This window comes from Schistocerca nitens, chromosome 7 (assembly GCF_023898315.1).
Source record: "Schistocerca nitens isolate TAMUIC-IGC-003100 chromosome 7, iqSchNite1.1, whole genome shotgun sequence".
Classification (NCBI taxonomy): domain Eukaryota; kingdom Metazoa; phylum Arthropoda; class Insecta; order Orthoptera; family Acrididae; genus Schistocerca; species Schistocerca nitens.
The window spans coordinates 88619766-88647319 of record NC_064620.1 but is presented as its reverse complement, the minus strand read 5'-3'; the positions used below and the strand labels follow the sequence as shown (position 1 = coordinate 88647319).

Here is a 27554-nt window from a genome sequence, read left to right as displayed (position 1 = left end):
TACATTAATCACTTCCCTGAGGGTTTTATGACCTTATGATGTTTCCCTTTTACACTTCAAACTTTAACAGAGATGGTAATTACAGAAATACTAGTATCATTACTTATGGTCTAATAATTGGTACATTCCTCAATATTTTCTTGAGGTGGAAGTTTCTCAACTTTCAGCAATATGATGTGACTACATCAACAAAGAGAACATTTATACTGGGATTGTGTGATGGTGAGAATGAGAACACAGTATATCAGTATAAGAAAAACAGTAAACATATCTGGTTAGAGCCACATTAAATAGTTGCGTCAAACTATACAACAACAGGTACATGTTGCTATAAAGCATAGCAAGACATCTCATTTTCCTTTTACTGGACCGAAGAAAAATACGCATGTGGAAAATGTGACTTTAATTAGTAATAACATAAAGAGCATCTACTGTGCCTGGGTTTGCTCGAATTTATGTGCAGACATGAGAGAGAAAAATGTGGGCACAGTGCACAAAGCAACTATGGATGTGTAATTTGGACTGGCCAGTGAGGGGTCACTTGCACTTTGCATTCGAGTTTTGGGGGTGCTGTCGACTCCGAAGAAGAAAGAGGCCTGAGACAATAGTCAAGCACTAACGAAAAATGAATGTTGTTATACAGACTCTATGCTGCGCTATCTCGAGTTAAGTATGAACTTATGGTTTTGGTCAAGCTCTGAAGTATCATGTATAAACATGTTGTCTTAAAAACTTTGTTAATTATCAGTTGTTCTAAGTTGAGAACTTATCTGAATATAGAAGAATTAGGGAAACCATGTTTTGTGATTTCATAGTAGCTGTTTAAATGTGAAAGCTCTCTTATAGCCCTTGCCCTCTGCAATCGGAAAAGAAGTCAGTGGTCAAATACATGGCACTGCATAGCAAGGCCACAACATTGAGAGAAAACAAGACTGCAACCTGGAAATTTGGAAAAGAAGGTAACTGTAGTTATCAGGAACAAGTAAAGAACTGGCATCTCACAATAAGGCAATCACTTAAAATCAACCCACAACAAGAAAAACACTTCAAGCTTCGTAGAAATGGTATAGAATTTCTGGTATTACTTAGTGCTCAAATATCATTTTTAATAACAACTTTATAATAAAATCCACAATTAACCATGCATTTAAAATATATTCCCATAGTGACATTTTTGTATCATGGTTTAAAGTAAGAAATTGTCTTCCCAAAAATCCTACCTGCATGTTCCAGAACACAACTATCTGCTATATGTTTGGAATAAGTTCACTCACAGAGCAAACTTGTTCCCAACAGTTGTAATCTTATGAAAGTTTAAGATTCTATCAGTTTTACAGAATATTAAAAAATAATAAAGAATACCGACTGGTGCGATTAAAAAAAAAGTTTTTTTTAAAAAAAGATTAATTTTATTGGCTTTTTGTAGCAAAAAATATAGCCAATATACTGAAGTTCTTCAGTCCAACTATGACTAATCAGATGATCCTTGCAATACACAAGGAAAAAAGAAATATATACAAATGCATTAGTGAAAAACAATATTCAAGTGAAATTCAAAAGTCTTGCATGAAAGTTAGTACACTTAGAACTACACATAAAAATGTAAAACACATTCCATTTTTTACACAATTTTACCATTTCATTTCCAAGTGAATTACCAACAACTTCTGAAAATAATTTCTTTATTTCATTAGAGATACAACTGTGTTCTTCTGCTGTCCAGTCAGTTGATGCCTTAACAGCTTCATATTTCATTGCATTTCTGCCACATAGCTCATCTGCACAGGAATGAAGGACCTGAAAATCATATATGTATTAATAACGAATTAACAAACAATGTAGAAAAAGACAGATTGCTACTTACCATAAAGAAGACACATTAAGTTGCGGACAGGCACAATTAAAAGACAATATTAGAGAAGGAATGTTGCTACTCACCATACAGCGGAGATGCTGAGTCGCGATAGGCACAACAAAAAGATTCACACAATTATAGCTTTCGGCCATTAAGGCCTTTGTCAGCAGTAGCCCCTACGCACAGGAGGTAAGGGATTGGGAGCAGGGGTTGTGTAACGATGGATGAGTATATTTTGTAGGTTCGGTGGATGGTGGAATACCACTGTAGGAGGGGTGGGAAGGATAGTGGGCAGGATATAACCCCTGTAATAGACCTAGATGCATGACCTGTCCCATACATCCTCCTACCACCACCTACTCCAGTCCGGTCACTAACATCACCTATCCCATCAAAGGCAGAGCGACCTGTGAAACCAGTCATGTGATTTACAAGCTAAGCTGCCGGCCAAAAAACAAGTGGACCACCTTGTTGCTGAACACGCTGCCAAACATGATATCCATCTCAATGACTGCTTCACAGCCTGTGCCATATGGATTCTCCACACCAACACCAGCTTTTCTGAATTGCGCAGGTGGGAACTTTCCCTGCAATACATCCCTGTAACATTCCCGTAATCCTCCTGGCCTTAGCCTTCATTAGTCACTGCCCTCACCCATCCAGCCTCCTCCCTGTTCCCATTCCAGCACTAGACAGCCGTCATTTCACCAGCACACCCAGTCTTTCAATTTCCCTCCTTTCTGCTAATTCCCCCCCCCCCCCCCCTATTCTCTCCTGCCATCCATCTAAACTGCAGCATTTCACTGTCTGCCACCCCAACCATCCTATCCCTCCCTCCCTCTGCCCCAGCCTCCTCCTTACCTCCACCCAGTCGCCACTCCTATCATGCACTGGTGCTGCTGCTCGCAGTGTGGTTTCAGTTGTCTGAGACTGCAGACATGTGCAAGTTGCGTTTGCATTTGTGTGTGTGTGTGTGTGTGTGTGTGTGTGTGTGTGTGTGTGTGTGTGTGTGTGTGTGTGTGTGGCCAAAAGCTATAATTGTGTGAATCTCTTTGTTCTGCCTATCACGACTCAGCGTCTCCGCTATATCGTGAGTAGCAACTTTCCTTCTCTAATATTGTTACATTCCATCCTAGATTTTTCATTGTTTGACAATTAAAAGACACTTGCATAAAGCTTTTGGCCACTGTCTTCATCAGATAAGAGAAACAGACATCATTTAAGCACAGAAGCAAGCACACCTCATGCACACATGACCGCCAACTCCAGCAGCTTGGGCCGAGCTTCTGGAGTTGGCAGTAATGTGTGCATGAGGTGTGCTTGCTTGTGTATATGAGTAGTGTGTGTTTCTCTTATCTGATGAAGGCTGTGGCTGAAAGCATTGTGCGTCTTTTAATTGTGTCTGCCTGCAACTTAATGTCTTTTTTCGTACATTGTTGATATTCCTACCTGGAGTTTCTATTGTTTGAATTACCAGACAGCTTTACATGTACAAAATGTGTCCAAAAAGTTCGTTAAATTGATCACTATACAAACAAAGTGTGTATTAGGAGCAGATGAATGCACATGGACGCACATGCTAAGAAGCAACAGCTCATGCTGAATGCACAGGCTGAAGCTGATTTGTCAGTTGCAGCCAGATGAACATATTGAATGTGAAGATTGAAGTTTTATGCTGTACGGTGAAAAAATTCCTGGAATGGGCTAACTGCAGTATACCTGTAAGTGTGCATTTACAACTCCATTTTATTCACTCTAATGCTTGGAATAGTGTTCCCATTCAGTTGACCAAACTGATATAGTATTTTTCATGTGGAAGTTATGATGTCCAGTTGATTTTGCAATCATCTAAAGGAACATGAATTGTAAACATTAGGAAGAGGCATCCAAAATGTCAGAATTATGGCCTTGCAGACACTCTGAGACTAGTGGACAGTGTTCAAGAAGCTTCTGAAAATAAGGGAGTTGATACTGCAACATCCACTGAACAGATTAATGAGAAACATTTTACTGAGTTTGTAAATAATGTTTAAATATTTTAGTTAGTCAGTGGCATGTTCTATGAATCACAATTGCATACCCTTGCTAAGGAGTGGAAAGAGTCAGATTTACAATTATAGTATGCTTTCTCAGTGAAAATGTGGCATAAATCATTGTGCAAAGAGAGAAAGATAAAAAAAGTAGCTTGACATTCAAGTCTCGAGGGAAACATTCCACGTGAGAAAAATATATATAAAAAACAAAGATGCTTTAACTTACCAAACGAGAAAGCGCTGGTATGTTGATAGACACAATAAAATAAAACAATAAAAAACACACAAACACACACAAATATTCAAGCTTTCGCAACCCATGGTTGCTTCATCAGGAAAGAGCGTAGGAGAGGGAAAGACAAAAGGATGTGGGTTTTAAGGGTGAGGGTAAGAAGTAATTCCAATCCCGGGAGCGGAAAGACTTACCTTAGGGGGAAAAAAGGACAGGTATACACTCGAGAGCGCGCACACACACACACACACACACACACACACACACACACACACACACACACACACACACACACGGATGGATGTTTGTCAATATGGCCAACTCTACATTCTGAATTTTTTCCTACCTGTGAGAAGAGATGGTTGCTAATAGGAACTTTTATGAATTGTGAATCACATGCAGTATTCTATTCACCATAAGAATAATATGAATATAAACATTCTGCCATGTATTGTTTCGTGTTTACTGCTATCTCATTTAAATCCTGTCTGCCTAATAAACTACGAAACTAGAGTGAGACAACAGCAAACGCGGAAGAATATACATATAATGTCATGTTTGTATTCATATTATTCTTATGCCTAATAGTGATACAGTCAGAAATGAAGCACGGCAATTGACTAGATTTTTAAATCTAAGATGACTCTACTTTCTGGGCAGAATGTAATGTACTAAAGAGGCGCCCGCAAAGATTTTCAAACGGAGAAATTTCTAAACTCTCATTCAGATCATCATCTATCATACGCAGTCTATTATTTGGTTCTTGTTGATCATTATCAAAGAAAGCAGCAGTGTAAATAACAACAAATAGCAGTCTCTAGCAGACAGGCCGTAAACACTATTATCAGAGTGCAACAAACAATGCATGTCACAGTACAGTAATGCATTTTCAGCTTAGAGTGACGTAAACACCTATAACAAAGAGAACGGCACTTCTCAGGTCAAAGAAAAATAAGCTATCAATTCAAACCAGACAAAGCACGTGAAAAAGGAAGGGTACCTGTAAAAATATGGATGGAGTGCCTGACGCTTAGCAATTTCTACCTGGTAAAGCTTAACTGCTAAGCTTACGACTTGAACCAAACTACTGTAGCTGTATCGTCCTTCATTCGACCTAAATTGTGTCTCATATTACAATGGCCCAACTTTGTTTTGATTTGGAGGTGCGGCCTCAAACGTTTCTCCCCCCTTGAATTTTGAGTCCAAATTTCAGGTGCGGCTTAGATTCGGGAAATTTTTTCTTCTTTGATTTTGAGTCTCATTTTTAGGTGTGGCTTAGATTTGAGTAAATATGGTATATTTACACATTAATTTGCAATGCAAAAGTAAAATGACTCTTTCCATATCATTATGATGTATCATGTGAATGATCCAGAGAACATTCTAGTTATAAGGCCAGGGCTTATGCAGTACTGAATTGCATATACTGTATTTTATCAGAGAACCAATTTTAATTTTTCTAGAAACCTTGTGTTCTGGGCTACTTCTTCTGACAATACTTATCACAGCTTATTTCTGAAGTAAACTATAGACGGACTCACTGGCTCCTTGTACATTTTAGATAAAATGATAAAGTCAATTACCACCAACGGAGATATAAAACTTGGCCTGTGCAGTGTATGCGTATCACTTTTCTTGAGGTGCTGGTAGGGGTGTTACTGCTGTGAAAAAGCTGGCTTGAAGCCCAACCAAAGAGAAATTTCCTCTGTGGTTGCCGAGCCCTTGCACAAGAGCTCTTAGTACAAGAGAAGTATGCCATTATTCCATGTGCTTATCCCTTTAAACCCTTCTCTATTTTGTCATGATTAGTTTTATTTTTCCATCTAGATTGTAAATATTTTTTGTGATCAAGACAGAAAAATAACACAAGTATTCTACAGTATCACTGCATTCTCCATTGACCATACTGACATTTCTAATAATTGTGACTGCTTCAGTGTGAGGCATGGAGCTCAAGTTTGTGTTCGTTCACAGCAACAAGAACTGCCAACTTCTATATTGAGTTTGGCATGCACATGCAATGACTTGATCTGGGTGCCAGTATACTAACTTTGTTAACTATAGGCTCATGATGAACTATAAATCATACATTTTCACACAGATCTCTCCTTTTTGCAAATCACAATAACATGAAGTTTTCCAGGACAACAGGTTATTTTACATGATATTACTGTGCACAAATATGAATATTTTATGCCTTTCATCAGAGGGCTGAAACAAATTTGAAATAGGTCTAGAGCACTAATAAAAAATAGAGAACAAAGTGTACAGTTAATATGTTGTCAGCATTAAAGCACTAGTCATTTTTAAGTGTTGACTGCAATACAACATATTGGGTTACAGATTCCTCAGTGTAAGAACAGAAAACATTGATCACAGTCGTATTTGACTTGGCTCAAACTGGAGAGAAATCTTAGTTTTACCATCTAATGGTGGATCAATACTGTTGTTATGACAACATTCAAATACCAGACTACATGTGCCATGACAGCTGAAGAGCATGACAGTAATTGGTTAGTGACTGATGATTACTGTGATAATGATGACTTGGAAGAGAGAGGTTGAAATGATAAATGAGTGGTCTCAAACCCTTAGTGGTCACAAGGGGCTCTGAACTTCCAGGGTTTGTTCCTTTTAGACGCCTCGAGGCTAAGGTGGACCAGTTTCGAAACATACTACAGGAAAGATAAAAAATTGGTAACTACTGTCTTGCATCACCGGAGGAATTGTGGGACAGCTGCTTCATGGGCAAAACAGAAATCTTAATGAAAAATGGGGTGTAAAACACTCACCAAAAAGCTATGTTCTGAAGCAGGTGCAGCTTATGTATCTTGTCTGAATTGGCGTGGGCCTGCTCGGGACAAGCATACTCCAAATTTAAGCGATATCAGTTGAAACAACAATTTGCAGTTATTACCCAATACAACTGAGAGACACTACTGTTAGGTTTGTTCTACGAAGCTTTCGCTAAATTTGACCAACTCTACAAGAGTTGAACATAAGAAATTTTTTTAATTCTTCCAACTGTTAATTTAAATCCAACTGAGATCACAGCACGAGCAGTGAATATTATGAACAAACATTATATTATTTTTACACACCCAACCAACTTTTAATAACCAGAAAACAATTTATTGGGGAATGGGCCTCATGATGGGAGTAACAGAAAATAACATAAATGGTAGGGAAACACAAACTCTGGGAATGTAAAAACATGAAGTATTTCATGTTTTAAGAGGCGGTAGTATGGACCAAACCACGTAAACGCAGTCTCTAAAATGCATATCTTAAGAGCTATGAACACTTGTTGATCTTCACTACTGTGAATCACATCTCTTCTACTGCAGGCTCTACACTGTTTCGAATGACTTACAGAATGCGGTAAACATGTGACAACACATTCCCCATTATGTGTGGGCTGATACAAATCCACACACAGTTGAAGATGAAAGGCATCAGTGCCAATTTTCATTGACTGTATGTCCTACAACAGTGTACACGGTCAGCCAATTGCACGTTCTACTGCGTATAGAAGCACTCTTCAATAATACAAAATCAGTATCTCACTGTGCAGTCAGTGGTTGCTGTTTGCGATAATCATGAGAGAGCATTTCAGAACTAATCCAGGCTTTCAGTTATAAGTTTCTCCTGAGCTGAGACCACGTTAGTTTTCAAAACAGGTAAGACCTTTTCTATTTGTGATTGGAAAACTCTGTAACTTAGCAATATACATGCCTGTAACCTATTAAATTCTCGTTAATATCAGACCAATAAGTTTCTAGTTATAAGGTGAACAATTCCTAGTGAGACTGCCCAAAACTTGAATTGTCTTGTGTTCTGTATGCCCAAGATAGTTGCTTATTAAACTGCAAGTATTTTGCTACACTGTTCATCTTGTGTAACATCTGATATGTCTGTTCATTAGGATAATTAATTCCCTTCAGATTGTATGTTTGTGTCATTTGTTTTGTGAAGATTATGAATTCAAATTGTACATATTCAATCAACTCCTAAAAAAAAAGAAAATCCAGGAGAGGTGAAAGCTGTAGCAACTGTAGTGGCTTTCTGACATAACGAAGAATAGCAGTTGATGTTGGCAGGAGTGTCGAAATGCATCCACAACCAACCTGGAGTTTTTCAGACAGTGTGTGATTATCTATGATGTTGGGCAGACACATGCCTTACTGTAAGCGGAGACCTTATCGAGCACCTCCAGTAATGATGGCTCGCAAGTCACAGTATAAGGAGACAGGATGACTTACAAAATTTCTGTTTGGTGTGATGATGAATGGCAGTTTGCTCTAAATCTAAAGAAATGTAAGGTAATGCATGTGAGCAGGAAAAATAATCTTAGAACACAGTATTAGTGCTGTGCTATTTGACACAGCCACATTGACTAAATATCTGGGTGTAACAATGTGAAACAATTTGAAGTGGAATAAGCATGTAAGGATGGTAGCAAGTAACATGAATGGTTGACTTGGGTTTATTGGCAGAATTTTACAAAAAGCGTAGATCATCTATAAAGAAGACCATGTATAGAACACTAGTGCGACCCATTGCTGAATATTACTCGAGTGTTTGGGATCCCAGTAGGTTGGATTAAAGGAAGGCACTGAAGCACTTCAGTTGATACCGGTAGATTTGATCAACATGCAATTATCGAGGACATGTTTTCCGAACTCAAATGAGAATTGCGAAACACTACTAAGAAAATTTAGACAATGGGCACTTCTAGCTGACTGTAGAATGATTTGATTGCTGCCAATGTACATTCCTTTTAAAGAGTGTGAAGACTAGATAACAGAACCAGGAATTGTATGGAGGCACAGACAGTCATTTTCTCCTTGCTCCATTTGCAGGCAAAAGATGAAAGGAAATAAGGTACCCTCCACTATGCACCATATGGTGGTTGTGGAGTATTTAGATGTGGAAGTGCAGGTCATGTGTAATAGAAAGCAGATTACATTAATGTACGAGGTGCATTCAAGTTCTAAGGCCTCCGATTTTTTTTCTAATTAACTACTCACCCGAAATCGATGAAACTGGTGTTACTTCTCGATGTAATCGCCCTGCAGACATACACATTTTTCACAACACTGACGCCATGATTCCATGGCAGCGGCGAAGGCTTCTTTAGGAGTCTGTTTTGACCACTGGAAAATCGCTGAGGCAATAGCAGCACGGCTGGTGAATGTGCGGCCACGGAGAGTGCCTTTCATTGTTGAAAAAAGCCAAAAGTCACTAGGAGCCAGGTCAGGTGAGTAGGGAGCATGAGGAATCACTTCAAAGTTGTTATCACGAAGAAACTGTTGCGCAACGTTAGCTCGATGTGCGGGTGCGTTGTCTTGGTGAAACAGCACATGCGCAGCCCTTCCCAGACGTTTTTGTTGCAGTGCAGGAAGGAATTTGTTCTTCAAAACATTTTCGTAGGATGCACCTGTTACCGTAGTGCCCTTTGGAATGCAATGGGTAAGGATTACAACCTCGCTGTCCCAGAACATGGACACAATCATTTTTTCAGCACTGGCGGTTACCCAAAATTTTTTTGGTGGCGGTGAATCTGTGTGCTTCCACTGAGCTGACTGGCGCTTTGTTTCTGGATTGAAAAATGGCATCCACGTCTCATACATTGTCACAACCGACGAAAAGACAGTCCCATTCATGCTGTCGTTGCGCGTCAACATTGCTTGGCAACATGCCACACGGGCAGCCATGTGGTCATCCGTCAGCATTCGTGGCACCCACCTGGATGACACTTTTCGCATTTTCAGGTCGTCATGCAGGATTGTGTGCACAGAACCCACAGAAATGCCAACTCTGGAGGCGATCTGTTCAACAGTCATTCGGCGATCCCCCAAAACAATTCTCTCCACTTTCTCGATCATGTCGTCAGACCGGCTTGTGCGAGCCCGAGGTTGTTTCGGTTTGTTGTCACACGATGTTCTGCCTTCATTAAACTGTCGCACCCACGAACGCACTTTCGACACATCCATAACTCCATCACCACATGTCTCCTTCAACTGTCGATGAATTTCAATTGGTTTCACACCACGCAAATTCAGAAAACTAATGATTGCACGCTGGTCAAGTAAGGAAAACGTCGCCATTTTAAGTGTTTAAAACAATTCTCATTCTCGCCACTGGCGGTAAAATTCCATCTGCCGTACGGTGCTGCCATCTCTGGGACGTATTGAAAATGAACGCGGCCTCATTTTAAAACAATGCGCATGTTTCTATCTCTTTCCAGTCCAGAGAAAAAAATCGGAGGCCTTAGAACTTAAATGCACCTCGTAATTAGGAGCTCTGCTGTTTTTGTTAACTGTATTGAAAATAAACAAGTATTCAAAACTCTTAAGGTATGCATTTTAGAGCCTGTATTTGCTGGACACTATTGTCTTAGTTTGATCCATACTATCACCTTTCAAAATATCAGCCAGCCATGACAAAACTATTCCATCTGATGTGTAAGATGTACGAGACGGGAAATACCTCTGACTTCAAGAAGACTGTAGTAATTCCAATTCCAAGGAAAGCAGGTGCTGACAGGTGTGAATATTACCAAACTATCAGCTTCATAAGCCATGGCTGCAAAATACTAACACAAATTATTTACATAAGAATGAAAAAACTGGTAGAAGTTGCCTTCAGGGGAGATCAACTTTGGATTCTGGATAACTGTAGGAACATGCTTGGCAATAATGCCCCAATGACTTCTCTTAGAAAATAACTTAATGGCAAAGCTGTCTTTTATAGCATTTCTAAACTTAAAAGAAAGCTTTTGATGTTGACTGTAATACACTCTTTGAAATTCTGAAGGTAGCAGGGGTAAAATACAGAGAACAGAAGGTTATTTACAGCTTGTACAGAAAGCAGATGGCAGTTATATGAGCTGAGGGGCATGAAAGGGTAGCAGTAGTTGAGAAGCAATTGAGACAGTGTTGTAGCCTATCCCCGATTATATTCAATCTGCACACGGAGCAAGATGTAAAGGAGACTAAAGAATGGTTTGGAGAAGGAAAAAGTTCAGGTAGCAGAAATAAAAAATTTGCGGTTTGCCTATGACATAATAATGCTGTCAGAGACAGCAGAGGACTTGGAAGAGCCACTTAAAAAAAAAAAGAAAATGCAGTGTTTGAAAGGAAGATGTAAGATGAAGATCAACAAAAGCAAAAAAACATTAACGGAATGTAGATGAATTAATCAGATGCTACTGAGGGAATTAGATTAAGAAACAAGATACTAAAAGCAGCATGTGAGTTTTGCTATTTGGGCAGTAAAACAACTGATGATGGCCAAAAGACTGGTAATTCCAAGAAAAGCATTTTTGAAGAAGAGAAATTTGTTAACACTGGACATAGATTTCAGTGTTAGGAAGTCTTTCCTGAAGGTATTTGCCTGGAGAGTAGCCTTGTGTAGAAGTGAAATGTGTATGATAAATAGTTCACATAATAAGAGAACAGAAGCTTTTGAAATGTGGTGCTACAGAAGAATGCTGAAGATTAGATGGGTAGACCATGTAACTAAAGATGAGATAGTGAATACAATTGGGGAGAAAAGATATTTGTGTCACAACTTGACTAAAATAAGGGATCAATTGATAGGTCACACTCCAAGATGCGTCAAGAGATCACCAATTTAGTACCGGAGGGAAGTGTCAGGGTAAAAATTGTAGGAGGAGACCATGAGATGAATACACTAAGGAGGTTCGGTTGCAGTATTTATTCAGACATGAAGAGGCTTGTACAGGATAAAGTAGCATGGAGAGCTGCATCAAACCAGTCTTCAGACTGTAGATGACAACTGACAACAACAACATATACCTATAATGATGAGCAGATGATAATGTCCTCACACTTCCTAAATCACATATATGGGAAAAACGTTCTGCCTCTGCCGACATGAAAACCTGTGAGCACCCTTGCATCCACATATAACAAAGAATGCTTGAATAGGGCCAAAACAATTTAACTTATCATTCTGATACTTTGTGTATTATTGTCAAGCACATAATGTCATTTTGGAAAGTGTTAAGAACATGAGAATGTGCAAATTCTGGTCAAAATTAGAGATCAGTTCCCACATAGAGGTCTCTTACAGCTCAGCCAAAAGTAATCAACACAAATAAATTTGTTTTCATAAATTAGGGACATAAAACATTGTATGAGCTTGTGAAAGTATAAATCAACTGACATATTTTGGGTGGAATGTTACCATAATGGAACCACATGCAAACCAAAAATATTTGTTTCTGTGCTCTCAAGAATAATACAAGTTCAAAAATTGAAAACTACAATGAGTAATATGTTTGTGTGCCTGTTTATTGTCTATCACCTCAAATACATAGTACGTGGTCACCTATACTCATCAGTTTGTCTTGTTTGTTCCCACCGAAATGACACATTGCCCAGTTATCACATTCTGCATAACATACACTCACTGCTGATTGCTTCTACAATGTTCCATTGGTCATATCCAATGTCAGTCATCTGCTAACTGAAGACAAACTTGTGGAATTTTTGCAAATGCATGCTTTATTAGAACATGCATGGGTTCTACATGATGGTACAGTTAAAAGCAGCCCGCCTCCCTTTTGAATGCAAATGCAATATTTTGCCTCTGAAATAGATTAAACAGCTACAACAATGGACAGTTTTATGCAATGATTTATTGTCGGCATTCTTCTGTCAGCATTTCAGTTTATTTTATTGGTGAAGTTTGACATTTCTCTTTGCAGTCTCCAAAACGACTTTCTCGATAAAAGAAAGAATTGAAATTGTGGAAGCATACGTGAAAACAGGTTCGATTAAGGAAACTTACAAATTTTCATGGTCAGCTATCTAGATAGAAGACTACTAGCAAAGAGAGAAATATAGATTCTCTATAAAAACTGGTGCACCTACAGATCTATGAAAATGTAAAATGACACAGAATTCCTTCAGTTCACACACCAGAAATTACTGCAGACATTCACTGAAGAATTATTCAGACCCCAAAGAAGTCTACATGTAAACTGGCCCAACAGGTGCGTGGTGGTGGTGGTGGTGGTGGTGGTGGTGGTGGTGGTGGTGGTAGTAGTAGTAGTAGTAGTAGCAGTAGTAGTAGCAGTAGCAGCAGCAGCCAGTGGATATTGAAAAGCCTTAATTTGAAACCACATTGTGTGACAGTTGTGCAGCAATTATGGAACGATGAGAGTCAGAAACATATAGATTACTGCATGTGGCACATAACATCAGTGATGGTTTGTTAGACCCTTACCATTACATAATTTGAGTGATGAAGAATGGTTTCATCTTACTGGTCATGTGAATTTACAGAACACGAAGTACTGGGCAACGGAGAACCCTAACACTGTGTGTCAGTAACTGCTCCACGATGAAAAAAATCAGTATTTGGTGCAGTGTAACAGGAACGTGCAGCACCATTTGACCAATATTTTTTGACAGTACCTACAACATAGTGGCATATGCGGAAATTTATGATACTTTTTGTGCTCAACTCACTGAATATGGAAGATAAAACTGCTTCTTCCAGCAAGATGGGGCAACACGTCAAGCGTCTAAGGTTTCCCCGCAATGAGTTCGTGAAGTCTTCACTGAGGAACAAACTGTCAGTAAGCATTTACAGCCACAAGGTTCGCTGGATCAAACAACATGTGATTTTTTCCTTCGGAAACACATGAAGAGCAAGATCTATGAAACAAATCCACACACACAATACACGAGCTGAAAGACAACATCAGCCATGAAGTTGCTGCCACTGACATCCAAATTTTATACTGGGTATATCTGAATATGCTTAGACATGTAGGGCTGAGTATTGATGTTGCATGGGGTCACTTTCAACATCTTCTATAAATGTACTTTTCATTGTAAATACATGGTAAGTCCACTTCATCTATTAATTTCTGTAATTTCACTGCATTTTCTTTATACTTATATGGACTACTTTCATTTGCGCTATCCTGCCCCCCCCCCCCCATGAACCATGGACCTTGCCGTTGGTGGGGAGGCTTGCGTGCCTCAGCGATACAGATAGCCGTACCGTAGGTACAACCACAACGGAGGGATATCTGTTGAGAGGCCAGACAAACGTGTGGTTCCTGAAGAGGGGCAGCAGCCTTTTCAGTAGTTGCAAGGGCAACAATCTGGATGATTGACTGATCTGGCCTTGTAACAATAACCAAAACGGCCTTGCTGTGCTGGTACTGCGAACGGCTGAAAGCAAGGGGAAACTACGGCCGTAATTTTTCCCGAGGGCATGCAGCTTTACTGTATGATTAAATGATGATGGCGTCCTCTTGGGTAAAATATTCCGGAGGTAAAATAGTCCCCCATTCGGATCTCCGGGCGGGGACTACTCAAGAGGATGTCGTTATCAGGAGAAAGAAAACTGGCGTTCTACGGATCGGAGCGTGGAATGTCAGGTCCCTTAATCGGGCAGGTAGGTTAGAAAATTTGAAAAGGGAAATGGATAGGTTAAAGTTAGATATAGTGGGAATTAGTGAAGTTCGGTGGCGGGAGGAACAAGACTTCTCATCAGGTGACTACAGGGTTATAAACACGAAGTCAAATAGGGGTAATGCAGGAGTAGGTTTAATAATGAATAGGAAAATAGCAACGTGGGTAAGCTACTACAAACAGCTTAGTGAACGCATTATTGTGGCCAAGATAGATACGAAGCCCACACGTACTACAGTAGTACAAGTTTATATGCCAACTAGCTCTGCAGATGACGAAGAAATTGAAGAAATGTATGATGAAATAAAAGAAATTATTCAGATAGTGAAGGGAGACGAAAATTTAATAGTCATGGGTGACTGGAATTCGAGTGTAGGAAAAGGGAGAGAAGGAAACGTAGTAGGTGAATATGGATTGGGGCTAAGAAATGAAAGAGGAAGCCGCCTGGTAGAATTTTGCACAGAGCACAACTTAATCATAGCTAACACTTGGTTTAAGAATCATGATAGAAGGTTGTATACATGGAAGAACCCTGGAGATACTAAAAGGTATCAGATAGATTATATAATGGTAAGACAGAGATTTAGGAACCAGGTTTTAAATTGTAAGACATTTCCAGGGGCAGATGTGGACTCTGACCACAATCTATTGGTTATGACCTGTAGATTAAAACTGAAGAAACTGCAAAAAGGTGGGAATTTAAGGAGATGGGACCTGGATAAACTGAAAGAACCAGAGGTTGTACAGAGTTTCAGGGAGAGCATAAGGGAACAATTGACAGGAATGGGGGAAAGAATACAGTAGAAGAAGAATGGGTAGCTTTGAGGGATGAAGTAGTGAAGGCAGCAGAGGATAAAGTAGGTAAAAAGACGAGGGCTAGTAGAAATCCTTGGGTAACAGAAGAAATATTGAGTTTAATTGATGAAAGGAGAAAATATAAAAATGCAGTAAATGAAGCAGGCAAAAAGGAATACAAACGTCTCAAAAATGAGATTGACAGGAAGTGCAAAATGGCTAAGCAGGGATGGCTAGAGGACAAATGTAAGGATGTAGAGGCTTATCTCACTAGGGGTAAGATAGATACTGCCTACAGGAAAATTAAAGAAACCTTTGGAGAAAGGAGAACCACTTGCATGAATATCAAGAGCTTTGATGGAAACCCAGTTCTAAGCAAAGAAGGGAAAGCAGAAAGGTGGAAGGAGTATACAGAGGGTCTATACAAGGGCGATGTACTTGAGGACAATATTATGAAAATGGAAGAGGATGTAGATGAAGATCAAATGGGAGATACTATACTGCTTGAAGAGTTTGACAGAGCACTGAAAGACCTGAGTCGAAACAAGGCCCCCGGAGTAGACAACATTCCATTGGAACTACTGACGGCCTTGGGAGAGCCAGTCCTGACAAAACTCTACCATCTGGTGAGCAAGATGTATGAAACAGGCGAAATACCCTCAGACTTCAAGAAGAATATAATAATTCCAATCCCAAAGAAAGCAGGTGTTGACAGATGTGAGAATTACTGAACAATCAGTTTAATAAGCCACAGCTGCAAAATACTAACACGAATTCTTTACAGACGAATGGAAAAACTGGTAGAAGCCGACCTCGGGGAAGATCAGTTTGGATTCCGTAGAAATACTGGAACACGTGAGGCAATACTGACCTTACGACTTATCTTTGAAGAAAGATTAAGGAAAGGCAAACCTACGTTTCTAGCATTTGTAGACTTAGAGAAAGCTTTTGACAATGTTGACTGGAATACTCTCTTTCAAATTCTAAAGGTGGCAGGGGTAAAATACAGGGAGCGAAAGGCTATTTACAATTTGTACAGAAACCAGATGGCAGTTATAAGAGTCGAGGGACACGAAAGGGAAGCAGTGGTTGGGAAGGGAGTAAGACAGGGTTGTAGCCTCTCCCCGATGTTATTCAATCTGTATATTGAGCAAGCTGTGAAGGAAACAAAAGAAAAATTCGGAGTAGGTATTAAAATCCATGGAGAAGAAATAAAAACTTTGAGGTTCGCCGATGACATTGTAATTCTGTCAGAGACAGCAAAGGACTTGGAAGAGCAGTTGAACGGAATGGATGGTGTCTTGAAGGGAGGATATAAGATGAACATCAACAAAAGCAAAACGAGGATAATGGAATGTAGTCGAAGTAAGTCGGGTGATGTTGAGGGTATTAGATTAGGAAATGAGACACTTAAAGTAGTAAAGGAGTTTTGCTATTTGGGGAGCAAAATAACCGATGATGGTCGAAGTAGAGAGGATATAAAATGTAGACTGGCAATGGCAAGGAAAGCGTTTCTGAAGAAGAGAAATTTGTTAACATCGAGTATAGATTTAAGTGTCAGGAAGTCTTTTCTGAAAGTATTTGTATGGAGTGTAGCCATGTATGGAAGTGAAACATGGACGATAAATAGTTTGGACAAGAAGAGAATAGAAGCTTTTGAAATGTGGTGCTACAGAAGAATGCTGAAGATTAGATGGGTAGATCACATAACTAATGAGGAGGTACTGAATCGGATTGGGGAGAAGAGGAGTTTGTGGCACAACTTGACCAGAAGAAGGGATCGGTTGGTAGGACATGTTCTGAGGCATCAAGGGATCACCAATTTAGTATTGGAGGGCAGCGTGGAGGGTAAAAATCATAGGGGGAGACCAAGAGATGCATACACTAAGCAGATTCAGAAGGATGTAGGTTGCAGTAGGTACTGGGAGATGAAGAAGCTTGCACAGGATAGAGTAGCATGGAGAGCTGCATCAAACCAGTCTCAGGACTGAAGACCACAACAACAACAACAACATCCTGTATAATACTTCCGAGAAGCACAGCCACTGTTATGGGTTACTTTGGATAAGGATTCTCTACAAAAAAGGAAATATGTGATCTCACAAACTCAGTTCTGGTCGAACTCAACAATAAAGATTACTATGTTGGCATTTTCTATGATCTTGCCAAGGCTTTCAACTGTGTAGATAATAAATTTCTATTACAGAAACTAAAATTGTAAAGTTGGTCCTGAGGGGGTTTTTGTGTGTTTTTCTGTAACAGATAGTTACTGTAATGGTCAGTTATTTTGTTTTAGTTCTAAACAGTCATGCTACAGACTTATGAGTTTCAACTTCACCGGTAAACGTTTGCCTGATGTGTGTTTGCATTTTCAGCTGTTTTATTATGTAGTTTATTGTTGACAGTCGGAAAGGTTATATGTGTTTTTGAGCGCTCTGCGAATTTCTACTTTTGAAAAAGATGGATCACAGAATTTGCATTAAATTTTGCTTGAAAAGTGGAATGAAGTACAGTACTGCATTTTATATGCTGACACTGGTTTTTGGTGGATCTACTATGACAGGGTGTATACGCGGACAAGGAAAAAAAATCCCCGGATTTCCCGGTTAAAAATACACTTTCTCCAAGGTGAAAACATATTTTTTCCTCTTAACTGACTGTATATTTTCTCTCGGAACTGTATAACTTATCATATCTTTGAATGGTTATGGTTTTATACATGGGCGTAGAATTTCCCGGTGCATTAGAAAATGAAACTCTGGGAAATAGACACGTTTTGGAAAGATCTTTGATGTACAGCAACATGTATGCTGCACATTTTCGTATTACAAAAGTATAAAATCGATTTCCACCAAACACCGCATTTTACTTTCCGAAGCATTGAAATCGAGACTGCGATGTGCTTTTGTAAGCCAGTCATAGCTAACGCCACGTGATCTCGCCAGCCGATGGCAGCAGATATTCAGAGCTTTGGACACATGATGTAGTCAGCCAATAGCAACATCACTGTTAAGTAACGCGAACACACTAACAGGAAATGTTAATGGTTTAAACTAATATACATAGAGTTGCTACAAGAAAAGCAAAGCTTTCACATATAATATTGGTTTCTAAGGCTTGTCTCACTAGGGGTAAGATAGATACTGCCTACAGGAAAATTAAAGAGACCTTTGGAGAGAAGAGAACCACTTGTAGGAATATCAAGAGCTCAGATGGCAACCCAGTTCTAAGCAAAGAAGGGAAGGCAGAAAGGTGGAAGGAGTATATAGAGGGTCTATACAAGGGCAATGTACTTGAGGACAATATTATGGAAATGGAAGAGGATGTAGATGAAGATGAAATGGGAGATAAGATACTGCGTGAAGAGTTTGACAGAGCACTGAAGGACCTGAGTCGAAACAAGGCCCCGGGAGTAGACAACATTCCATTAGAACTACTGATGGCCTTGGGAGAGCCAGTCATGACAAAACTCTACCATCTGGTGAGCAAGATGTATGAGACAGGCAAAATACCCACAGACTTCAAGAAGAATATAATAATTCCAATCCCAAAGAAAGCAGGTGTTGACAGATGTGAGAATTACTGAACAATCAGTTTAATAAGCCACAGCTGCAAAATACTAACACGAATTCTTTACAGACGAATGGAAAAACTAGTAGAAGCCGACCTTGGGGAAGATCAGTTTGGATTCCGTAGAAATACTGGAACACTTATCTTAGAAGAAAGATTAAGGAAAGGCAAACCTACGTTTCTAGCATTTGTAGACTTAGAGAAAGCTTTTGACAATGTTGACTGGAATACTCTCTTTCAAATTCTAAAGGTGGCAGGGGTAAAATACAGGGAGCGAAAGGCTATTTACAATTTGTACAGAAACCAGATGGCAGTTATAAGAGTCGAGGGATATGAAAGGGAAGCAGTGGTTGGGAAGGGAGTAAGACAGGGTTGTAGCCTCTCCCCGATGTTATTCAATCTGTATATTGAGCAAGCAGTAAAGGAAACAAAAGAAAAATTCGGAGTAGGTAGGTAAAATCCATGGAGAAGAAATAAAAACTTTGAGGTTCGCCGATGACATTGTAATTCTGTCAGAGACAGCAAAGGACTTGGAAGAGCAGTTGAACGGAATGGATGGTGTCATGAAAGGAGGATATAAGATGAACATCAACAAAAGCAAAACGAGGATAATGGAATGTAGTCGAATTAATTCGGGTGATGTTGAGGGTATTAGATTAGGAAATGAGACACTTAAAGTAGTAAAGGAGTTTTGCTATTTGGGGAGCAAAATAACTGATGATGGTCAAAGTAGAGAGGATATAAAATGTAGACTGGCAATGGCAAGGAAAGCGTTTCTGAAGAAGAGAAATTTGTTAACATCGAGTATTGATTTAAGTGTCAGGAAGTCGTTTCTGAAAGTATTTGTATGGAGTGTAGCCATGTATGAATGTGAAACATGGACGGTAAATAGTTTGGACAAGAAGAGAATAGAAGCTTTCGAAATGTGGCGCTACAGAAGAATGCTGAAGATTAGATGGGTAGATCACATAACTAATGAGGAGGTACTGAATAGGATTGGGGAGAAGAGGAGTTTGTGGCACAACTTGACCAGAAGAAGGGATCGGTTGGTAGGACATGTTCTGAGGCATCAAGGGATCACCAATTTAGTATTGGAGGGCAGCGTGGAGGATAAAAATCGTAGGGGGAGACCAAGAGATGAATACACTAAGCAGATTCAGAAGGATGTAGGTTGCAGTAGGTACTGGGAGATGAAGAAGCTTGCACAGGACAGAGTAGCATGGAGAGTTGCATCAAACCAGTCTCAGGACTGAAGACCACAACAACAACAACAACAAGGTTAATACGCTGCAAGATAAGCTAAGCTTTCACATATAATGTTGGTCCTTTATGCACGTATTACACTTCAAGATATATCACACAAATGCGCCAGTAAAATTTCAGTAACGACATAAATGTCTGATCTGGGCTCGAAAGTCATGTGAATGGCTAGTCATCAAAGAGTTTATTTTTAAATCAGAGTCAAACGCTCTCTGATTTACGAAATTCATCGTACATTCTAGCTCATAGTTCAACTTGCATAAAAGGAAATTTACTTTGAAAGTAACGCTTTTCAAACCACCATCCACAATATTTTCCCGCGACCCGTTAGAAATAGGTTCAGTTCAGCAGTTGCCAAGAGGGCACCAGCTAACAGGCACCACCGCGCATGCACAGCTACGATGACATAGGAGGCCCATATGTTCATACGTGTTAAACATTAAAAAGATCTTCATTATGTCACAAAGAAACAAGACATCAGAGGATACTATACATATATAAAAAAACAAAGATCATGTGACTTACCAAACGAAAGCGCTGGCAGGTCGATAGACACACAAACAAACACAAACATACACACAAAATTCTAGCTTTCGCAACTACACACAAAATTCTAGCTTTCGCAACCAACGGTTGCTTCGTCAGGAAAGAGGGAAGGAGAGGGAAAGACGAAAGGATGTGGGTTTTAAGGGAGAGGGTAAGGAGTCATTCCAATCCCGGGAGCGGAAAGACTTACCTTAGGGGAAAAAAGGACGGGTATACACTCGCACACACACACATATCCATCCACACATATACAGACACAATATATATTCATATATATGTCTGCTTGTGTGTGTGTGTGTGTGTGTGTGTGTGTGTGTGTGTGTGTGTGTGTGTGTGTGTGTGTGTGTGTGTGTGCGCGCGCGCGCGTGTATACCTGTCCTTTTTTCCCCCTAAGGTAAGTCTTTCCGCTCCCGGGATTGGAATGACTCCTTACCCTCTCCCTTAAAACCCACATCCTTTCGTCTTTCCCTCTCCTTCCCTCTTTCCTGATGAGGCAACAGTTTGTTGCGAAAGCTTGAATTTTGTGTGTATGTTTGTGTTTGTTTGTGTGTCTATCGACGTGCCAGCGCTTTCGTTTGGTAAGTCACATCATCTTTGTTTTTTTAGTCTGGAATTAAACACTTCGTTTCAAATATATTGACTGCCTCAGCGAAAAATACTAACAAAATGGACACAAATTGCTTCACTGTTCTGCAAAGTCTACTTGACTGTCAGAAAGATGGAAATAAAATAAAATCTGAAACTAATATCATATTCTAGCCTTCCGTAATTATGTGGATGCATTTTATTTAGCTTGATAGCTCCCGGCCACAGAAAACCTTTTTGTTTTCATTTGACGTGAGAGCCGTAAACGAAGAGGAAACAGCAAAACCACTAAATGTAAACACGGGTCACTTGTACACTACCCACTTCCCCACTAATGGCGCCCCCCCCCCCCCCCCCCCCCCATTTCTCGAGCGTTTGAGATAGGACGTCAAAATTAAAAAAAAAAAAAAAAATCGAATTTTCAAAAATACGTTAATTTTGAAGTGCACATCTTTCTGAAAAGTCTGATGCAAAAAACATATGTGGTCGAGGAAATATAAGACATTATTTGGTCTTAAATGTGCCGAAGTGCAGTGCCACGACTCTTCACACAGCATTCTTATATCGCACATAACTGTATTTCGCTTTGCGGAAATGAAACATGTATATTTTGTAATGAATGCCATCAAACTATATTCAGGACAGAGGAAATTAAAATGTCCTGTGGTGCCTCTCCTGCTCCCAGTCGGTCGGGTTGACTTCCTGCCCCTCTTTCTTTAAAAAAAAAAGAACTATTCAGAAAATTTGCACTCTTCATTCCCTATTAGCTAACAACTTGCTGCTTTGTGTGACAAAATTAAATATAGGATACATAAAACCAGTAAAGACAAGGAAGACAGCACACATTTCTTGAATCCTTAGCTCCTAGAATTCTTTTTTCTCTATTCTTGCTACAGCTTTACATAGTGTGCTTTCCTTTCTGCGAAAGAATCTATTTCTTCATCAAAGTTCTTTAAACGTTTTGCTACACGACAAATTAAAATGTCCTTATCTAATACTGAAAAAGCTGTTAATACAAATAGGACCCAAGATTGGTGTGGTTTCTTGATCTGATTACGTCTATTTTGTCACTGTCTGCTGTATAAAACAAAACAGGCCTTTCTAATAGGCTTACTGCATCTACTGTAACAAACACCAAATAAACGAGACTGTCTTGGCACAAACGTTCTTTTTTGTAACGACAGAATATAATTCACAAAGTACCAATATCAAATGACTATTAGGCCTACTACAAACAAAAAGCTTGACGTTAGGAAATAGTTTCACACTTCATTCATACGCTCCAGTTTCTCAAGCATGAGATCGAAAAGTAGTAGTACGAAATTTTTATACGAATTTGGAATCGTCATATTCTTCCATAATTTGTGTGATGTTCCCGTTTCTTCTCCTTCCTAGTTCTAACAAACAGTCTTGTCATCACTAATTCTGTAACTATTCCTGCCAATGTCAAAGCTTATTCGCCGGTTAACTTCACTAACTCTGCCAGAATCATCGGTTTAGTTATCCCGCGATTATTCTCCGGTTAGGCGTTGCTACATATTCGTTCAACGCGTTTTCCGCGCTACTTCAGAATAGGACTTAAGCGGCTGCTAGTCGGGGACCATACAATTGGCCCTTACTAGTCAGCAACCTGGCCAAAAATTTTCTGTCAAAATTTCATTTTCTTGGAAAACCCGAGAAGATAATACGTAATCTTTCTTACCTCGTTCATTTCCACTATGGTAGTCTGAATCTATGGATTTCTCTAGTAATTACAACAATGCTCATCATTCGCAAACCCAATCAACCACATAATGAGACAGTGCTTGGCATTCATCCGTTCGGCTTTACTCCGCTCAGCTCGTATGGCCCATTTTGTCTGCAGGAAAGTTTGTTTCATGATTCCCCTGACAGAGACATGACGTACACTATGCATGCATTCACAAATCAACTTATGATTTATTAAGAAATCAACTTAGAATGTGTTCAAAAATCGACAGGGATGCGTTTTAAAGTCATTTGAATAATCGATAGACCAACGTGCCGTGGATGCTAGGCGCTTTGCAAAACATTTTTCCCGGTCGCATCTAGCTGCTTGCTGCGACTGCTTTCACAGCCAACAGCCACAATTCTGTAGCCAGAAGCGGGAGGAGGTCTACTCAACTGCGGATGCGCATAATCCCGCTCGTAACTGTTGAAACGAATTTAATGTAAACAGTTGTGACATAACGCACATCGGAGGCAATTTGTTGTTACGAAGCATTGCATAGTCTTCCTAAAGCCTTGACACATTTTGCTGTTGGCAGACACTTGTATGAGCACTGTTTTTTTGTTGTATATGCCGCATTTCCTTTGCAATTTAAGTTTTATTTTCGTTTTTCCTCTCGTTCATGTTTTATTGCTGCATTATTATTCTGCAGTAGCGGGATACAGTAATATCCTTTGTTAGAGTATCAGTTTTCACCAGTCAAAATTACAAAAATTTAACTGAAAACAAAAACAATGAAAAATTCCCGGAATTCTACAAAATTCCCAGGTTTTCCCCGGTTTTCTCCCGGACGAAAAAATTCCCGGTTTTTTTCCGGATCTCCCGGTTGTCCCGGGCCGTATACACCCTGTATGAGTAAGATAATAGTTTAAGAGCAGTATAAACGTTTCAGAGGGTCAAGAAGACACTGTAAACGATGACCATCCTGGATGCACTAGCACACAATTACTGATGACAGCGTGGAAGTAGTAAAGAAAATGGTTCTGGAAAAATGCCAAATCACCATCAGAGAGGTTGCTTATGATGTTGGCATATCCTTTGGCTCATGCCAAGGAATTTTTTTATGTTTTGGGCATGAAATATGTAGCAGCAAAGTATGTTCTGAAATTGTTTAATTTCGACCGAAACTGACATCACATAGGCATCACACAGGCATTGCTGAATGAAGTCGATACCATCCAGAACTTCCAAACAAGGTTATAACGAGTGACAAAACATTGTTGACAGGTACGACATTAAAGCCAAGGCCAAATCGTCCCAATGGGAACAGCATGAAAAGCCATGCCTGAAAAAAATTCGACAAGTTTGATTACATGTGCAGGTTCTTCTCACTGTTTTCTTCGATTACAATTGGACAGTGCATTACAAGATCCTGCCTGTACCTGGAAGTTACGTGCCATTTACGTGAAGCAATCTGAAGAAAATGAGCAGAACTGTGGCAAAAACACTTGTGGAAATTGCACCACGATAATGCTCCTGCTTATATCTCAATGCCTGTTCATGATTTTTTGGCAAAAAACAAAACTGTTGCCTCAGTCACCATATTCCTTGGACTGCCCCCCTGTGATTTCTTTCCATTCCCGAGGCTGAAGAGAACATAAAAGGACATTGTTTTGCCACCACTGATGAGATAAACACAAAATTGCTGAACGAGTTGAAGACTATAATGAAAAGTGAGTTCCAGAAGTGCTTCCAAGATTAGAAAAAATGCTGGTCTAAATGTTAAGGGCGTTGCTTTAAAGGGGACAATGTTGATGTTGATGAGTAAATAGAGATTCTTTAAGGAAAACAAAAAGTCCAGTTACATTCTGGTCACACCTCATACTGATAATCTTAATCAACAGCTGTCCCATACTTCTGCCCAAACTTATTAGGTTTTGAAACCATGAAATGAGTGTACCAACATCTAAACTTGGATGGGAGCAACTGCTTATCGACATAGATGTATGGACAATGAATTCTTTGACAGTTTGTTATTACTCTCTTCCATATATCAAACAATGGAATGGAACAATATTATGAAAACAAAAGTTACCACTCACCATATAGCGAAGATTCTGAGTCGCAGATAGGCACAACAAGACTGCCACAAATAAACTTTAGGCCAGTAAGGCCTTCGCCAAAAAAAATGTTGCCAGAGATTGCAGCTCTCTCTCTCTCTCTCTCTCTCTCTCTCTCTCTCTCTCTCTGTGTGTGTGTGTGTGTGTGTGTGTGTGTGTGTGTGTGTGTGTCATCCATTTTTGACAAAGGCCTTGCTGGCCAAACTCTGTTCTGGTGTATTTTTTAATATGTTTGAGAACAGATTTGTCCATAAAGAAGTGCCAAGCATCTGACGGAAAATCACTTGACATGCCTTTACACATATAGAAAGAGACCAAATTTCTGCCAAAGAACATTCTGCTTTCCGCTCCTTCTGGGAATTCCAATATTAGTAGGAACTACTTCCCACTTTGGTCTATCGGGAACTTCAGTCTCTGTACCAACAATAAAATGACTTAGAAAGCATTTTTTTTATCTAAAGCGCAATGCCTTTTAGCATCTACATGGCTCAATTTTGCATCATTTAACTGTAACTATACTCTATTATCTTGAAAAAAGCCAACCATAGCAACTCTGACTGCACAGCCATGATCCATTGTGGCGGAACTACCTCTACTACCTTTCCTATTGGGATGAGGCAGCACAAATGAGCGTTATTCATGGAATGAACAAATTTGCAATGAAAACTGGGAAAAACAAAAATGTACATTCTCAAAACTGTTTTGCCGGTGAACCATTTACAAACTGAGTGAGGATATAAAACAGACAGAGTAACCTATTAAACATTTTTGTTCAACATAGTTATCTTCCTGTCTATTACTTAAATGTGAACAGTATTTACAGAAAAATTGAAATTGTTAATGTTTAATACAGATTTAATTTGAAAACAGTTGATTCGTAGTGTGAAACAGAAGGATGCCGTAAAAAGAAAGGAAACAATACAGTTTCATCATGCAGTGCTAGAACACACAATTTCCTCATGAAAATGGTGACATAAAAATGTGCTGTGGATTTGTTTGTACACCTTCTCTTCACAGGAGAAGTAGTTGTGAATAAGTAAGTAAGATGTGTGAGGAATGAGGCAGTACATTTGGAGTCTGAAGGAGATTGGGAAAAGTAGAGTCCACAGCCAAACTGTGGCCAAGAGCAAAGTAGACCACCCTGTGGCACAACATGTGACTGAACAAAAAATGCTGGATTTCAATGGCTGTGTCACAACCTGAGCCAGCTGGATCCCCCCCCCCCCCATCATCTGCTTTCTCAACTGCACAGTTGGGCTCCTTGCAACACATTCTCCCGAAATTATCTCGGCCTCAATCTATGGTGACGTACAGTCCCCACACCCACCACCCAACAGTTTCCACCACCTCTGTCCTATAATCTCCTCCCCATTCTCATCTCCCAGCCTCTTTGTTTTCCACTCTCTGCCAGTGTACCCACCGATCTTTCCCCACTCCTCTCTGTTTCGATCATTTTTTTTTTTTTTCCCTGGATATATTGTTTTCTCAAGTTTGTCTTTTGTCTATGCTTTCTACCTACATCAAATAGTTTTATCCATTTGAGAAAATCTATTATCTATTTGGAAAAACTTTTGTGTATTTGAGCAAATTTATTGTTCACTTCTGCTTTTATGTTTAATGCTCGATTTAAAATCGTCTGCTTCAATCCGTTTGATTGTTATGCAATCATCTGTGCATTGTTTATAAAGTAATATTTTCATCTATGAGTGATAATATGCCAATTTCCTGGCAAATATCAACGTAAAAGTCACAACTGATGTTGCAAAACATTACTAATGACAAATGATTTGGTTTTCTTTTGTTTGCATCTTTCCGCAATAAACTAAATTTCCTCAACTAGTTTTCTTTCTGAATTGAAAAGCGTTTGACAAACTGACTTTGTAACTGGTTATTCCCATAACTGACCAAATAAATTGCAATTAAGAAATTAGTCCACAGTGTATTGTATTTTAAAGTAACAGAACCCTTCATGTTTTAATAGTCTGACACTCCCTTCTGCTTGCTGTTGTATTGCTGACTCACTTCTGGCTGTCATTGATTTTAGTGGACTTGTTTCTTGTAGGGATATGTTAGATACATGCAAGCCTTACTCAAAGTGACGGCAAAATGACATTAATGAGTAAGCCATGCTTATGTGCAACAACACGCAGCACTCTTGTCGACTGCTAAGGTGACTTTGACACCAGCTCTTTCCATTGGGGAGAGGACCCTCAGAAATCGCAGAAAAACACCTAAATATTTCACTCACTATCCTCTTAGGTTCCTGCATAACCATTTGTTGTTGTGGTCTTCAGTCCTGAGACTGGTTTGATGCAGCTCTCCATGCTACCCTATCCTGTGCAAGCTTCTTCATCTCCCAGTACTTACTGCAACCTACATCCTTCTGAATCTGCTTAGTGTATTCACCTCTT

General features: G+C 39.5%; 1 protein-coding gene across 2 annotated transcripts in view; it reads right to left on the bottom strand.

Annotated features, from left to right (window-relative positions):
- The window catches only part of LOC126194846 (COMM domain-containing protein 8-like), an 86917-nt gene that overhangs the window by 12610 nt on the left and 46753 nt on the right, over positions 1-27554 (bottom strand). For both annotated transcript variants that reach the window (XM_049933187.1, XM_049933186.1), the window contains exon 2: positions 1636-1797. In XM_049933187.1, coding sequence (XP_049789144.1) covers positions 1636-1755 — 120 coding nt within the window. In that variant the 5' untranslated portion in view covers positions 1756-1797. The remainder of the gene's footprint in view (positions 1-1635; positions 1798-27554) is intronic.